This window comes from Oreochromis aureus, linkage group 17 (assembly GCF_013358895.1).
Source record: "Oreochromis aureus strain Israel breed Guangdong linkage group 17, ZZ_aureus, whole genome shotgun sequence".
Classification (NCBI taxonomy): Eukaryota; Metazoa; Chordata; class Actinopteri; order Cichliformes; family Cichlidae; genus Oreochromis; species Oreochromis aureus.
In genome coordinates, this window is record NC_052958.1 from 18,034,108 (window position 1) to 18,051,128 (window position 17,021).

Genomic DNA, 17,021 nt, shown 5'->3' on the forward strand with positions numbered 1-17,021 from the left:
GGAGCACAGTGGGCGCATTTAAGCGTGATATCACGTGGCGTTCACGGACTGTAAGGATATTCTCACTTCATGAAAGCGGTCTGAAGTGATCAATCAAATTTACTAAAACAGCATAGATGATGTTTCAGTTTTGCTGTTTTACTGCCTATTTGAACTAATAAATAAATAGTTTAAATAGGTGGTCAAAATTAAAATACGATAACCAATTAAATGAAATGCATCATACCAAATACTTTATCTAAGCACAACTCTGTCCTTCAATAGTTTTGATGTCAGCTGATTTTCCCATTCGCTTAGAAATATTTATTTGCAGAAGTTGCATTTCCGAGCACACAGTGAACGCAACTACCCCATCTCAGCGTACGAAGTGAAACTTATTGGTGAAACTACATAAAGAAAAACACCCTGACTTCAAGGCAACATTCAGAGAGCTTTGATGGAAAAGTTTTATTTTTAATGTTTGCGAGGGAGTACCCAAATTAGCATATTTAATATCAACCCTTAATATCAGTGTCGATTCGCCTGCTTTCCCTGTAAGTCGACTGAGAGACGACTCTAATACACATGTAGCTCATATGTTGTGGGTTTGTACAGCTGACTGCCTAATATACTGTGAAACCTTTAAGCTGGGCTGCTCGGTGAGTTGATAAAGGAGCAAACATCCTACAATAACAGAAATGCTGTTGTTGGTAGTATTAATACCCAGATCACGTGGTTACCTGGTGCTACCTGGTGGATAAACAGGAAAAAGACAAATAGATTTATTCTGTGAAAAGTATCAATGACTGGAGACACTAATTCAAGTGCATTTATTTTTAAAGTTGTGCTGTAGTCATTTTTTCATGTCTGTTCTCACGATTTCTCACTTTAAACTGTGGTAACTGTAAACATATATTGGGCAAACTTCAGACTTTTGAGTTCTTAGAAGCATAAAAGCTTCTCTTTTTACAGGAAATGTAGTAATTAAATCAGAAAAAAAGGATATATTTGGAGTTAAAGTAGAGTGATTTTTATGTCTTCATAATTTCCACCATGTCACGACGGTTCATTTCTGCATTGAGTGATTCAGTAAAAGGAAATGATACCATTTGAAACTTTCAAGAAGACTAAATTTAAAATCTGGTGACCAGGCTCATTACTAAAGCGCCCAAGACCACTGGGTCAGAGAGGACCAGTGAGTGAAACTGGATCAGGACTTTAACACAGAATACTTCTGAGTGCAGTTTTTTTAATGTACTTAAAAGTATATTTAGGATGCAAACACTGATCATCAGTACTCAACAATATTACTTTACATTAGTGGTACAAGTTCATACACACACACACACACACACACACACATATATATCACTTATTTTACTTTTAGGCAGTTTTGTACCATCACTTCAGTACGAGGGTGTAAATACTGGTTTCATCACTTTACAAAACATTATCAGACTTTTCATGTAACACCATCTGGAACAGGGCACAGGGAGGCAAACAAGCCTCAAATCATACAAATTTCTACACGACATGCTGTAGCCCAGGATTTTTCTCGCCCCCCTTTGCAAATCTGTTGAAAAACTCCCAGAAATTCAGAGTTCTTTGTCCCCAAACTCATCCATCTATCCATACAACCAACTTTTATCTTAACTTATCCAATTCAAGGGGGATAGAGCGTGTGTCAGGTGTCCCTCATGTTCACACCTAAAGCCAATTTAGAGTAATCAGTTAAGCTAACATGCATGACTTTGTACTATGGAAACTGGAGGACATCCATCCTTCCTCCCTCCTTCTTACCATTTCAGGGCCATGTGGTGACCCTAATGCAGCTGATGTTTGGTGAGGGGCAGGCTGCATCCTGGACAGGCTTCATGTTCTCCCTGTGTGGGTCCTCTCTGGGTGCTCCCACAGTTCAAAGACATGCATGTTACAGTAGCTTAACTTGTTAAGCGTGAGCGTGAACGATTGTTTGTATGTCTGAGCCTCTCAAAAAACATGAAGAATGCAATTTTTAATGAAACATGTTTTTTTTTTTTTTATTTCACTTTAGCATGGCGTAACACTGTGACAACCCAAATTTGAAACGTGAAAGTAATACTTTAGAAAATAAAAAATATTAATGTTTTTTTGCAGGTCAGACATATTCAGCATGCTATGAAATGCAAAAACGTGTTTGACTTGGATCATGAGTCTTAAAATATGAAATGCAGTTTGTTTCATGCATACAGTCAACCGAACACAACGCCATCACATTTATTTACCAAAAAACAAACAAACAAACAAAAAAACTTCTCCAAAATGTCACCTAAATTAGATTAATTAAATTAAGGTTAAATTATATTAGGTTAAGGTTAAGTTGATGTGCAGTGGAATCAAATTTAAAGACGGTGTCCTGCAACAGAAAACACACTTTCTTATTAAAAATAATTAAATATGTATTAATGTAAAGGAGGAACATAGAAAAGGACATCAAATCCAAGCCAATAAATTATCACAACATCAGATTTTCACCACATAATTATTGTAATCAAAACACTTCACAGGGCTTAACAATATTATCATGGAATCTACAGAAATTTTAAAAAATAATGTGTCAAATTTCTGTTTTTCTCTTTTTTGCCAAATAAAAACTCAAAATGAGACAAAGGTCCTGTTTCTGCTTTTTATAATGATCTGCAGTGAAAATAAAAACAGGAAAATTGCTTCATTAAAGGCTAAAACCAACCTATGGATGACATTGCATTTAAACAAGAAGATTTCTGCAGCAATTTAAAAACGTCACGATTTGTAATTTCTCCACCAGGAGGTGCCAATGTTCATGTAATGACCTTGGCTGTCTGTAGGCAAATACATGGAAATTTTGGATGTCGTTAGAGAAAGCACAAACAATCACTCACTAGTGAAAAAAGGAAACCATATTAGTTTCATGTTAGATATCAATATGTATAAAACTGAAGGTAATGCATGTTACTCTTACGTTTATAAGGTGGTTCATCATATGTTTGTGATCATACACATGAGACTGATTCAAGTCCACTTATAGTTTTCTCAGTATTTGACCATCCTTCTATATATCCCTCCATCTATCGATCCATCCATCCCATTCAGAGGCATGAAGAGCCCCCACAGCCAATCACTGATCAGATTACACAGCCTAAGTGCAGATAACACCGCAGCACTACCTGGCTGCCAAAAACACTGACCCACTCCCCCTTTTATTTAATTATTTATTTCACCAATCACATCCATCAAGCTTCCTGAAGCTCAAGTCTTCACGTTTAATCTCAAAGCAGAGCAGAGTTGGCCGTTGCGTGTGTGTGTGTGTTTGTGTGTGCTAATTGTGTTGATGAGGTCACACTTCCTTCCCGTAACTTCTGAGCGTTTAGCACCTTAAAGTGTTTTTTTTTTTCCTTTCTGGTGACTGTAATAATTGTTCAGAGAATCCTGCCCATGCACTCAGAGGAAACTGTTGTAATTACAGCTCTCACAGATAAAAAGGGTCCACACTCAAACCCCCAGATGGCCACTTTTGTCTTCACGTGAAGATATTTGTGCATCCTTATCCACACTGAGCTTTACAGTCCTTGATCAAATTGTAGTGTGTTTTAGAGCCTTTTTATGGTCTTTCATTCTTCTGAAGACATTTTCTGCCTCCTTCAGCAATGGTTTTCTTAATGAAGTTTTACTTTATTTTCCATATTTTACTTCTGTCTACCGATGCATGCTTTCTTTTGCATCATCCATACTGAACTGCTGTGCTTTTCCTGCACTTTTCCATGTCGCATCTCCTGCACCTGCTTTACTTCTCTATAACTCCTTTTCCTACCTTTTGCTACATCGGTTTCTAGCCCTTGTGCAGCTCGAGGTGTTGCAAGGTGAATCAGAATGATTGTGAAATGATTGTGAAAAGAAAAGGAAGACATTTCTTTCATCTACTCTTTTTCTTCAGTCTTTTATTTTCTCTCCTGTGTGTTAAGAAGAGATTAAAGAGGCAGAAGAGTTTTTACCACTTCAGCCCTCTAAATTTAAACCTCAGATGACCCAGTCTGAGAATAGCAAATGAGAAACAGCCTTGCACTCACAAAGTGAATAAAAATGGTAATACAGGCGCTACATGGCGTGAGGATCTATTCATTTTCAGTTCTGCTAAATCTGCTTTTTTCTTCTTTTTTTTTGGATCCAGAACCCATGTGACTAAACACCTCAACACGTCCTCCACCATCCTGTATGTGTTACACTTTCTTCTTCTGCTCTGTACCATCACATACAGCTCTCTACTGCACTTTCAACCAAATCTGCTTCCCCCTTTCTTTGGGCCACTTAATGGCCTCCACTGCCTTTTAATTTCCTATCTTGAACCATCCTCCACTGTATCAGTGGAGCCAGTTTTGAGTACACGGAACAGAACAGTAGTTCTTTAAACAGCCAAATATTGTTCTTGGCCTGCAGCCCATAGTGTAGTAGATTTGGAAACTAAGCTCTGCGCTGCTTTAAATTCCATAACCTCAACTATGAGCTGAGAGAACACTGTAGGATTTGGATGTGATGCTGGGCAACGCAACAAAACCTTTGAATAAACCCTTGTTTGTGGTTTAAGCTGCATGCAGATGTCACAGGAGCATGCTGTATATCATAATAATAAAAAGAAACACAGTATAAAAGTTCTACCTAAAAAATCTACTGTGAGTATGAAATTTTCCTTAAACTGCATGTTGCTAAAGCACAATAGTTGGACGTGAGTTGTTTGCCAAACTGAAAATAATTAACTTCCCAAAAATCTTATTAGCAGTCTGTTTCATGTTAATGCCAGTGATGTGGCATTTCTCAACAATACCCAAAGGCATTTCTCTTGAATTCACTGTGTCTGCCTCGGCTTCTTTTGTATCATTTCACAGTGGACGACCGTGTCTTAACACCAGCGTTTTCTCAGCCTTTGAATCTTTCCAAATTCAACAGAGCCTCCAGCTTTGTGTTTTTTAAATAATCACCAGCTGCGACGTTTAAGTCATGTACATAGTAATGAATCAATGATCACGATCCACTGATATAATCTCTGCAATTCTGCTTCCAAAGCTTGCTATGCTAATTGATGAATCTATACTGTTCCCAATAAACTAAATGAGGGAAAACATTATGTTTGTGTGGGACAAAGTGGGACGCATCATCATGTCTAAATTAAATATAAAAATAGAATAAATCATGCATGACATCAGATTGTCATTTAGCAACAAATACAATAAAGTTAAAATGTAGCTTATGTTTGTTCTTTCGGTCTCAGGCTATAGTTTTATGTGCTCTCATATTCTTTTTTATTTCATTTTTCAATAGTCCAGATGCTTTTCTTTCCTAGCTCCTTAGACTACGATGACCTGGATGACTGAGGACATAACCTGACATAACTTTTTGAGACACATCTGCAAATTTTAGCAATTTCTATCCAATAAAAACACACACACCGTGTCATGTCACACTATATTTTCCCTCTGTGTGAAATTTTAAAATAACTCTATATTACCGCTTCAGTTTCCATCCTTTGCAACTGCATCTGACTTTTTGGTGACTTGTGTGGCATGAGACTATAATAAAAAGCCTTGCCTTCATATACACTGAATGAAACAGAGTTATTCCAGCAGAACGAGATAAAATGTGGGATTTTGTAAAGAATAAAATGCTCTACAGTTCACCTTACTGTAGACATGAGTGTGAATGTTGTGTCAGGTGTAGCCAAAAACACAAGGACAAATTCTTTTAAACTGACATTCTTCTCAATCCAACCAGTGGACTGAGAAGCATTTTTTTTTCCAGTTTGGCTACTTGTAAAATTTAATGTTAGCCTTGATATTTTTGACAATTTTGCCCAACTGTGTTACCTAATCAAATTTCAAATTTTGCAATTTCAAATTCTATTTGATTTCATAGCACCAAATCACAACAACAGTTGCCTCAAGACACTTTTGTGAGAAGGACCACAACTGTCCATGTTTATTTTTCTTTATTGCAGTGACACACTACTGATAGTTCCTTTTTCGCTTTTGGCTTGGCACCCGCTCTGACACACACTCTCCACTCTTGGCTCCGGCTTTACTAAATCACAAAGGGAGGGAGGGTGAGAGAGCTCAATAACTAAACAGCACACACCTGTGCCACCAACCTCCTGGCACTGCACCTTGAGTTCACTACACCACCCCTCCCCTGCAGCTAAGCCAGGGACCACACCTCTGCCACAGCTTTATATTGTAAAGGCAAAGATTCTACAATTAATGAGCCCCTTTGAGAAAGCACTTCACTAGCTGGGCCCACGTCTTCATTTTAGGTTTGTCAGCGTTTTAGTGGGTAAAGGTGAATGCTTTGCCATGAATTGAGCTGCGGTTTGGGGAAGGCCTCGAAGGGGACTGGCGATGGCTCCTGGGCCTGGCAGATCCCCATGTACTAAATAGGAGTGAAGAAGTTAAAGAATTGAGAACAAGGAGGGAGGGAGGGTGGGGCACATAAACGAGAATGAACAGCTTGCAGAACTGGGGGAACCTTTATAGTTGACAACCGGAAGGAGCGTGTTTGGAGGCGTGGTCCCGCTCCTGAAATTCCAATACATAATCTCCAATTGGCAACAGTGGGAAGGAAAACCTGACTTTTAACAGGAAGAAAACTTTGTCAGAAGAAAACTATTCTAAATTGGTGTTCAATTAAACATAAAAACAATCTCCTTTGAAAGCTATTTCTTTTTTGAGTAAACAAATCGTTCCTCTTTTTGGGTGCAGAAACTTATGAATGCACATTAAATGGAAGCCAAGCTGTCACAATATCAGAGTTTTATATATTCTTTATATATTCTTTCCCCCACACAGAAACTAAATAACTTCTTTATTTTGAAAACAGTGAAGCTGCATTTCTCAGAAACACATCAAGACATTTTTGATGAATCCCACAGCATCTCTGCTTCTTCTCCTTTCTCGTCATTTCACCCTGTAAGTCCATCTGTTAATAGCAATGTTTTCTCGATCTTTAAATCTTTCTAAATGTCATATCCAACCACAAGAACCTCCAGCTTTTTTGTTCTATTCCCATAGATCAGCACACACATTCATCAGATTTCCTGCCAAACCTGCTTTGGTACAAAGATTGTTCAAGGCTGACTAATCTTTACAACAGTCTCATCCATTTTACTCTCTTAGCTCTAAATCTTTATTCTGTTTCATACCTTTGTTTAAAAAAAAAAAAAACAGTCTGTTGCTACCAGTGTTGGTCAAGTTACTTGAAAAAAGTAATCAGTTACTAATTACTGATTACTTCCCCCAAAAAGTAATCCCGTTACTTTACTGATTACTTATTTTCAAAAGTAATCAATTACTTAGTTACTTAGTTACTTAGTTACTTTTTAAAAACACGATTTACAACCTGAATAGGTGATAAAGCGATAGATCTTTCAGCCCAATTCTACTTTTTCTGCATAATTCATCATACAAAATGTAATCAAATGGAAAAGTCTCTTTTTAAAACTTGTTTTATTAGTTTTAATCTTTTAACTTTATGCATCAAGCAAAAATTAAATTATATGCAACATTCTCTGACTGGAAGAAATTTGTTTAACATTTAAACCTATTTTCTGCACATTCCAGCATATAAAATAAAATATTTTTTTGTGTTTACACTCACTCTTTCAAATAGATGCAAATAAAACACAGCAGAAAATAAATAAAATCAAAGACTAGCGGTCCTGTTGCTCTATTTTCACCTGTAAAGCAGGACTGGGGTAGGCGGAGGAGGTTTACCCTGGTGCAGGTGTGCTGCAGCGGTCAGTGGAAGAATCCGCGAGTTACTATGGCAAGCCATTAGTGCCAAAATTCGCCACTTTTCTAACGCGTTTGATTAAGAAATGGCGTAAAAAACGCCGTTTAATTTTTCAAAACGCCGAAAAAAACGGCGTTCTGTTTCGACAAACGCCGTTTTTTCCGACTCTCACATGGCGCCCTGAACGCACCATCCGAGTGACGTAAAAAGCGGCGTTCAAAGACAGACGGAAACGCCGTTTTTTCCGCCACTCGGCAGAAAACGCCGTTCAAAGATGCATAAAAACGGCGTTTTTTACGGCGTTCTGTGCCAGCTGTAACGGCGTTTAAAACGGCGTTTTATTGAAATTATGCAGGGCACTCCCCATGGTTCCCTCATCCAATTACTTTCAACTCATTTCACCCAATAAAAGAAGACGAAGTGCAGACCACACTAATGCATCACCGATTCACCTTGCTGCTGAGTGATTGCCTATTCGGTACCAGTGCTTGTCACAGTATTGACTTGTATTATAATCCCACTATGCATTTTGATGTGTTTAAGGCATGATCAAGCAAACAAACGACAGAATACTTTTTCTGAAACCTTAACTGTGGTACCTGTTATGGCAGCTAACAGGTAATGAGCAGAGCTAGCTCTGCTAATTTCTGAAACTTCTTTCTTATTTTCCTCTTTACTTCTCTTAACCTTTAACTTATGTCTTAGCAATCAGATTCTGCCGTCATGCATTACCGCTCCGTGCTAGTTATGTTGACTTTTCTCTTCTTTTGTCTTCTCTTTTTTCACCCGTATTTAGACACTCGCCGCATGGCTCCTTTGTTTACGTTAGGGATCAGCTGTTAGCGCTGTGCCCTGCAGCTGCGCTACCGGCAGACGGTAGCGTCCCCAGTGAGGGAAGAGACGGGGTGATGTCTCCCGAGAAGGACACCTTACACACCATCTCTCCTTCCTGTAATCACTGTAAACGTGAGATCGCTCCCTGATATGATTGAGGAGCTAATGACGCTAACCCGGTCACAGTGGCAGTACCCCCGACACTGCCCGGTACTCCCTCTGTGAGTAGGCTGCCCGGCTTCCAGCTGCTGCGGCCGGACAAGACGAGAGACAGCGGTGAGAGGAAAGGAGGGGGACTGGGCAGTGTTTGTTAAAGACGGTTGTGGTATCCCTGGGCACATTGCTGTGAAAGAACAACTCTGCAACAGAGACATTGAGCTATTAGCCGTTAGCATCCGTGGAGGCAGCCTGTGACTCTCTGTGGTCCGCAGACGCAATCTCCGAGAGCTCTTCTTCTAATATCAGGGGACTTTAATCATGTCTCGCTGGACTCCACACTGACCACCTTCACCCAGTATGTGACCTGCCCCACCGTAGGCAATAAAACATTGTACTTAATGTATGCCAATGAAAAAGTGGCATACAGTTCATCACCTCCCCCTGCCCAGGGAAGATCTGATCGTAATTAGTGCGCCTTGTCCCTGTGTGCAGCACTTAGTGTGCACGGAGCCACCAATCACCCACGCAGTGCCGAGATGGTCCGCGGAAGGCATATGAATAAATAATAAAAGCAAATAAATGACAGAATGCTTTTTCTGAAACAAACGGAGACCTTAACTTTTATCAAAATACCGTTTTACTCAGTTTAAAGTAATACCACTGTATAATAGCCTTCAAATTTAATAATGTTAACAGTATCTCAGGAATATTTTTGCCCCATCAACATGCATTAAAATTAGATATGCAGTTTTGAATCAGACCTGTATGTACGTTTTCTGAAAAGTGATGTAAATAAATAATCTCAAAAACATGAAATAATTGTTTCCCATGTAAACTGGAGTTGTCCTTGTCAATGTCATCAGAGTACTCTGGATGTCTTACATGAATTTGAAACAGAGAGTGGCACATGACAGCGTTGCACATAACATAACTAGTTTACCTGTATGACATAAAGTAATTAAAATAAAAAAGAATCCATGTAACTTGGTTATGGCTTCTTTCTGGTAACTGTAGATACAAATCGGCTGCAGTGTGGATTATCTTGACAAAAGTATAAGATACTGAACCCGCTGATATGATGTGGTGGAGGAATACAAATACCTGGACACCCACATTTATACATTTGCTGAACTGGAAGATCAAAACAGAGGCTGTACACAAGCAGTGGATGGGCAGGCTTTTTTTTGTGAGCAAGCTTGTGTGTGCACCAAAATGTTAATGACAGGTGTTCTGTCAGTTCAGGTGAGTGCAGTGCACTTTGATGTGTTCTTCTTGGATCAGGAGAGCAAGCTCTGTGATTGGCAGCGCTTGAGGAAGCTGTGGTGGAGAGGAAGTGAGTGAACAAACTGCCATGCATCATGGATATTCCTCTCAGTCCACCTCATCAGGCACCTCTCTAAAAGTGTGACTCTGGTCTGTTGCCCCAAAGGATACAGGAAATGCACTGATTTCCAGGACAGAATCGTGTCTGTTTAATGCTCCATGATGATAACTTTCCTATGAGCGTTTGAAGATCACTGACATCATGGCTTTTAGCCTCATTGTTTCTGCAAAGAGATTTCTCCAGTCACTGAATCTTTTGATAAAATATATTTTTATGCCTCTAGAGGATGGAATATTTTAAGTCTTTACAACTTTACACTTGGGAACATTATTCTGAAATTGTTGCACAATTTGTTAATGGAGTTTTTTTGCAGATTGATCAACCTCTGCCCATATTTCCTCCAGAGCAACTCTGCTTCTCTAAGATGCTTTTAATATCTAATCATGTAACTGACCTGTTACTTTTAAAATATCCCTGCAGCTGTTTCTTTTTAGTACCACTTTTTCCAGCCTTCTCTTGCCCCATCCCAACTGTTTTGAAACATATTGCTGCCATCAAATTAAAATGGACTTATTTTTAACGACATAGTCTCAGTGTAAACACTTGACATGTTTTCTATGTTCTACTGTGAACAAACTTTGCCTTTCACATTTGCAAATCAGTGCTTGCTCTTTTTTTATTCACATTTTACACTGGAGTCCAGTATTTTCAGAACTATGTTTGTACAAAGCATAATCTGTACAAAGCAAAACATAATGTGCTCGCTGTGAACTGTCACAACATCAAACACACGCTAAACCACTTTATATCTACTACACTATACTGAGCCACTTCAAGACCTACTATACAGTTTTTTATTTTTTAATTATTTACTGTCACTGCTTTATAGTTGTATTTATCAATATCAACAGCTGTAACTTTTAGATTAATCAAGTTGACTTTATCGAGATTCAGCTTCAGATGTATACTTTCCATTTCACAACTTCCATCTTATACACTTTAAAAATCACTCATCATTTTTTATTGTCAGTGTCACACAGCTCGTTCTTGTATCTCCACTACTCAGTGGTACATAGTAAACACGTATTATAACTTTTCACATTATATGTATCCAGTCACCTAGATATTTTGAAGTCTTTCCACTTGCTGCTATTATGTTTCAGTCAATAATTGAACTGTCTCAATGATATGTCGAGTCCAGAAAGTATATTAAGCCAGAGATGAGTTCAATACCATGACTCCCTCTGGTGCCAGTTAGTGGATTAAATAGTTCTACCACTTGCTCCATCATCGGTCCGTCCAGAGTAAATTCAATGTCTGGCACAGTAATCCTCTCAGGCCAGTCGACCAGCAATCCCAGCTCATCTGTACCATGAGCACCACCACCAGAATCAGTACCTAAGCCCTGAGCAGCAGTCGTCTCACTCTCAGTGGCTGTCACACTACCATCAGCTGTCCCACCAATAGTCCCAGCAGCAGCAGCTGCTCTAGTCTGAAAGATGTCCTGCATGGCAGTTGAGGCTCGGCCCTGTTGCTGGAGGCTGCCTCGGACAAAAATCTGTAATGGGCTCAAGTGTCTCTCTGTCCGCAAGCCATGATTGTTCCACTGTTGAGTGAAGTCTTTCAAATCTCTGTTGATCCTTGGGAGATAGATGTAATGGAGAGCCCAAAGGTGCATTTCATTGTCAATGTCTATGATGCCTTCCTCCTCCAGGTGGTGAAATAAATCACAGTAGACATTGGTCATTCCTCGCCACAGATCACCCCAGAGCCTCTCAATTCTCTGATTATGGGTACTCCTTCCTCTTAGGGCACTTCCACGATCAAAGCCTCTGAAAATGTTCATCATCAGGCAGACAGCATTGTTTTCCCCTCCTCTGTCTGTCCGGACCCTCGAGGGTACACCATAGGATACCACGGCTCTGATGAAACTTGATAAAACGGTACTGCTACGGTTGTTGTTTGAGGCATGAAGGAAGACCACAAGACGACTGTATCCATCAATAGCCCCATGAATGACTATCCTCCACCTAAAACCGTGGTCCATAAGAAGAAAAATATTATTTCTGCTTTGTTATTGAAACAATGGAAAACACACTCTTATTTGATTTACATGGGACTATTACATGTCAAGTTTGAATTTTTCTCTGTATGTTGCTTGCGCTGTCTGTGTTCTCTCATCTTTCCCTTTAAACATAACCAGTTGTGTTAGAGGACTGCCCATCCCAGGGCCTGGCTCTATTGGAGGTGTCTTATTGTTCAACAATTATATTTGATGTAATGCTGAATTTCACTTTGGTCAAAATAGGTGTTCAACAAATCAGTGTGGTTGGTTACCGTATCAGCTTGTGATTTCCATCAATGTGCCACAATGAGTTTGGACCTGCAACCTGATATGTTCTTCGTTCTGGTCTCCGCAAAACTGCTCTAAGGGCAGCTGCTCCAGGATTTATCCGTAACATGCTTGCTCGAACCCTCCTTCGCTGTACATGTAGTCCACGTACTTGGGGAGGCTCTGACAGCCTCAGGACCAATTTGTTCATTGCCAGCAACAATGTCCTGCACATGTTCATCAAGGCACTGTCAGTCAGTTCGCATACATTGATGCGGGTGAAATGATACTGTCTGAAATCAGACAAAAAAAAACATGAGTAATTTATCACTACCATAACAGCACACTTCATTACTTGACTAGTGGTGCACATTCAAATATACTAATGTTTACAATTTCACAATACCATTTAATTTGAATAAACAGTGAGTGTGTGTCACAAAGAAATGAAAGTCACACTGGTTTCAAAAGTCACTGACCGCAGAGCGTCTTGAATTGTGCAGTGAAACATTCAAAATATCAGCCATCTGAGGTGCAGTGAATCCACATGACTTCAGGAATGAAAGCTGTTCCCAGTGATAAGGTAAAGGGATCTACCTCTACCTCTGTTGAAAACCACTGGTGCCTGGTATCCAAAACAGCCTGAAAATATATAAGCGTTTGGTAAATAGGTAAAGGCACCCCATATATCAGGTAAATATATCAGGTAAATAGGTAAATATTTGGAAAATAGGTTAAGACAGAGTCATAATTTATTTCACACTGTTGGTGAGTCAAGGACTCGACACAATATGTGCTTACCTTGTTGGCCATGCTGAGTAGACAGTTCGACCTCCTGAATCAATTCAGCCAAGTCACGCAGAAGTTGATCTGCTGCAGTTACATTGATCAGTCTTCCTCTTGCCCACTGAAGGCTTCTCTGCATAGTCTCCAACCTCAAAGATATCAAAAAATTACTTCTTAATTCATGTTATATTTTCAGGCCATATTCCCCTTAAACATTTTAAATGTTAAATGTTTTCGATCTTGCTTTGATCATACCTCCTTAACGCTAACTGTAGCACATCTGGCCCAACATCGTCCATCAGCAGCCGCCGTGTACAGTCATTAAGAATGTTCTTGCACCTTGAGATGAAAATCCTCCAGGCCATACTTTGTAATGGTCTAGTTGAGTCACAACTATTTTTCCACAGTGCCTGCTCTACTTGGGGTGCTGGCTGCTCTACTTCATCGGTCCTCTGAGGATCACCACCTGAGACAAATCAAGCCAGCTGTATTTAAGACCACCGTTCACAACCAGTCTTTGCCATATTATCTGTTAACCAATGTCAGTTATTGGCCTCACGTTGCTCATAGCTCTTGTACTTACCTCTCTGTTCATGTCTTCTTAGTTACTTCCTGGACAACCTTTCACACTCGCAATAGCATCACTCCCCTGGACACGGATCTCCATTTGCTCCTCAACAGCTCACTCTTTTTTATCCATTCGTGCATTACTCCACCTGCAAACAAGTAAGACTGTTCAGACTGCCTATTTGGATCTTTTCTGAACTTCTTCCAAGACCCTCCTGACTCTGCTTTCCTTCTGCTGCAGTGCCTGTAGAGGCTACGCCTACACTTGAAGCCACTGAAGGGTTTGATGGCAGGGGTGAGGCAATGTAACTGTTATGAATTAAACTTGTAACAGCCCAACTCAATCTATACTTGTCTTGTACGGTTAAGATTGTTTTTGTATTCATCAGTTTTATTTGCTTCTCTTTATTCAATGTCATTTATCATAACAGCGCAGAGTTTACAAACTGCTTGTTCTGACCAAAAACACCTGGCTTGAGTTACGTTTATCTTCAATACATTTCCATAAACACACCATACGTAAAAACACAAAAGGTGACCCGTAGCGGCACACATAAGGTAACAATACAAAAATGGGTCCCACAGTGCCGCTCCACCATCAACTCTCACACCACTGTTTCACTTGCCAAGCTCCGGCAGCCACAGATCATGTTACTGTTCCCTCTAGTATGAACTACCGTAGTCCATGTTCATAGCATTTTGCTCCTAGTTGTAGAACTCAAAGTTAACATTCACGCATTCTAGCCTTGTTTTTAATTTTACCTTTTGCGTCACATACACATACTTGTCTGTTTTTTCTATTTTATTACTATATTTCTATTTCTATTGTACAGCACTTTGGTCTACCAGGTGTGTTTTTAAAGTGCTATATAAATGATGATGATGATGATGGTTATGATGTAAAGAACGTTTTCTGTTAACTTCACTCTGAGCCTGCGCTCGAATCTGCTCCTGAGTACACTTCATGTTTCTTGTTGTTTAAGGAAGAGAGTTCGATTACAGTGATACGATAGTTGTAGGACATACCCTGCTTGCTGGTGTTTTTTCGTGGACAAACTTGGACTGTATTAGAAATCTAAACATTACTGTGATCCTACAAAGACAAAAATTTAAATTATTACTTTCAACAGGTTTATATATTTAAATAAATCAAAAATTCCATGTTAGTCTTCTGAAAATTGTGACTGAGCACTTTTGGAAACACTCTGTCACAGTATTGAGACTGTGAACGGTTACAGAATACATCTGAAATAAATGTCAGATTCTAACAGGTTATAGTTCTGTTAATAGAGCTTTTGAATCTACTCTTCATACATATTCCTGTCTTTAATAACAGTATGTCAACGATGTCAACCAATATTTTCATATTTCAAACACACACCCAAGTTAAAAATTTGAATATCCATGTCTTCTACTCTGCATATCTGAAAAATCAGTTTTGATAATGTTACAATTCCATTGTGAAATGTTCCCATCTATGTTATTCATCTTTTTTTATTTTAAATGCTGTCATTAGTTTTTATTTTTTTCCAACTTATTAAAAAAATGAACATGGTCTACATTGTTTTGTTCAATTGAATAAAACAACATTTTTGTATTGTACTCTGGGTTCTTGAAGACCACGCTGTCTTTTAACTTTATTCTTTATTTTCTGCATATACTGTTCTTTACTCTTTGAGGCTGTTCTCCTGCCATTCTGTGTTCCTAGTGCAAAGTCTGCATTTCTGTGTCCTATCTTTAGTTGGTTACTGCTTTATATTGTTGACGTCTAGTCTTTTGTGCACTTGCTTTTGCTTCCACTGGTCATACTTGTTTGATTCAATTCACCTGTGTCTTGTTTCTCCCAGCTGCGTCCTCTCTCCCTAATCAACTTGCGCAAGTATTTAAGCCCTCAGCTTTCCTCAGCTCCTTACTCTGTTGTTCTGTTTCAAGTTGTACACTTTGTTTGTCTACCTTGTGGCTTCCTGTGCGTTAGTTTTGGATTCTTGGAACTTTTTAAAATAATCAATATTATTATCTCTCTTCACTGCGGATTTGCCACACTCATATTTAAGGTCAGTTTTCAGTTCATGGGGTTTGTCTTTCAGTCTGCAGTGTCGGGTTTACTGATAGCTTAACAGTCTCATTTGGCTCTTTGTATACACCACTGTATTACTAAATCCTGGTATTGTAGATAGAACTATACATGCATTTAAAAAGGCACATGCGTGCTTATCAGGGTGGACATCAAAAGCTGAAAATTCGGAACATCTGTCACGATCTAATTCAGATGAGTTTACTGAAATTGCAACTTGGTGTTGCACTATGACTTCATGGTTTGACAGTCTGTTAATCCCGTTTACTAGAAAAAGGCTCTTGGGATAATTACTCGGCTGTAGAGTTAAATCTAATATTAATATTAATACGTGGCTCTAATATTAGAGCCACATAATTGAGCATGCGACGTAAAGTCACGTGGGCATGCTGCGTGAGCCATCGAGTCTAAAGTTTTCGTTTGCGAATTGAAGCGGGTGCTCTCCAATCATCAAAAGCAACAAAGTCATTGAACACATTTATATAGTTACCTTTACGTTTACCTACCATATATCACAGATTTTTTTTTTTTTTTTAGTACTATGCAAAAAAAGCAACCACAGAGCGACAGTCTGGGTCAATGGTGGCCGAGGCGACGGCAAGGCTAAACAAAGCATCGAAGCGTTAGGCTAGCTCTGTAACGGAATATAACAAAAGTATGAGTTCTTTGTTTCTTTATATTAACGAACTTTTTACTGTACTGAAAATAAGGAATAGAAGAAAATTCATTCTTACCTTATAATAATCGTGGTGCAGGCCAGTGCAGTGCATGAACTTATATGCCTTCTCCAGTGAATTCCGCTGAGAGTAAATGTAATGTCCCGCTCTACTGTACAAGACTTGTGAATGGCTACCTGAAGGGATGTACCACTGTGAGGGGGGGGTGCTAGGAATAGTCCAAGTGATCGCTGCTTTAATTTTCCGGTCAACTACACATAAATTGCAAGTAGACATGATTTTATTAAAGCTGGTGAACTGTAACTAGACCAGAAATCAGTCATAACAAAAGAACATTCAATCTATTTTCTCCGGTACTTTATACCCGCTCAGTTGCAATGCAATTTAACGCTCAACTACAAATCAATGGCTTTTTTTTATGGTGACCTGTAGGGATTTACCACTGTGAAAGAGGCTCTTTGGATGATCGCAGCTTTGATCTCTGGTCATCTATAAATA

The 17,021-nt window shown here is 39.2% G+C and overlaps 1 protein-coding gene and 2 long non-coding RNA genes across 3 annotated transcripts; 1 reads left to right on the plus strand and 2 right to left on the minus strand.

Annotated features, from left to right (window-relative positions):
* Positions 1-10,745: 10,745 nt before the first annotated feature.
* On the minus strand, positions 10,746-12,583 carry LOC120433791. The gene is made up of 2 exons (XM_039600681.1): positions 12,425-12,583; positions 10,746-12,117 (listed from the first exon to the last, which is right to left on the minus strand). The coding sequence occupies exons 1-2, from the start codon at positions 12,547-12,549 to the stop codon at positions 11,268-11,270; spliced, it is 975 nt and encodes a 324-aa protein (XP_039456615.1). The 5' UTR covers positions 12,550-12,583; the 3' UTR covers positions 10,746-11,267.
* Positions 12,584-12,993: 410 nt separating this feature from the next.
* On the minus strand, positions 12,994-16,901 carry LOC120433761. The gene is made up of 5 exons (XR_005608741.1): positions 16,581-16,901; positions 13,789-13,921; positions 13,461-13,671; positions 13,221-13,354; positions 12,994-13,061 (listed from the first exon to the last, which is right to left on the minus strand). It is a non-coding gene; the product is annotated as an uncharacterized LOC120433761 (long non-coding RNA).
* LOC120433762 lies at positions 13,812-15,517 on the plus strand. The gene is made up of 2 exons (XR_005608742.1): positions 13,812-13,931; positions 14,014-15,517. It is a non-coding gene; the product is annotated as an uncharacterized LOC120433762 (long non-coding RNA).
* Positions 16,902-17,021: the final 120 nt, after the last annotated feature.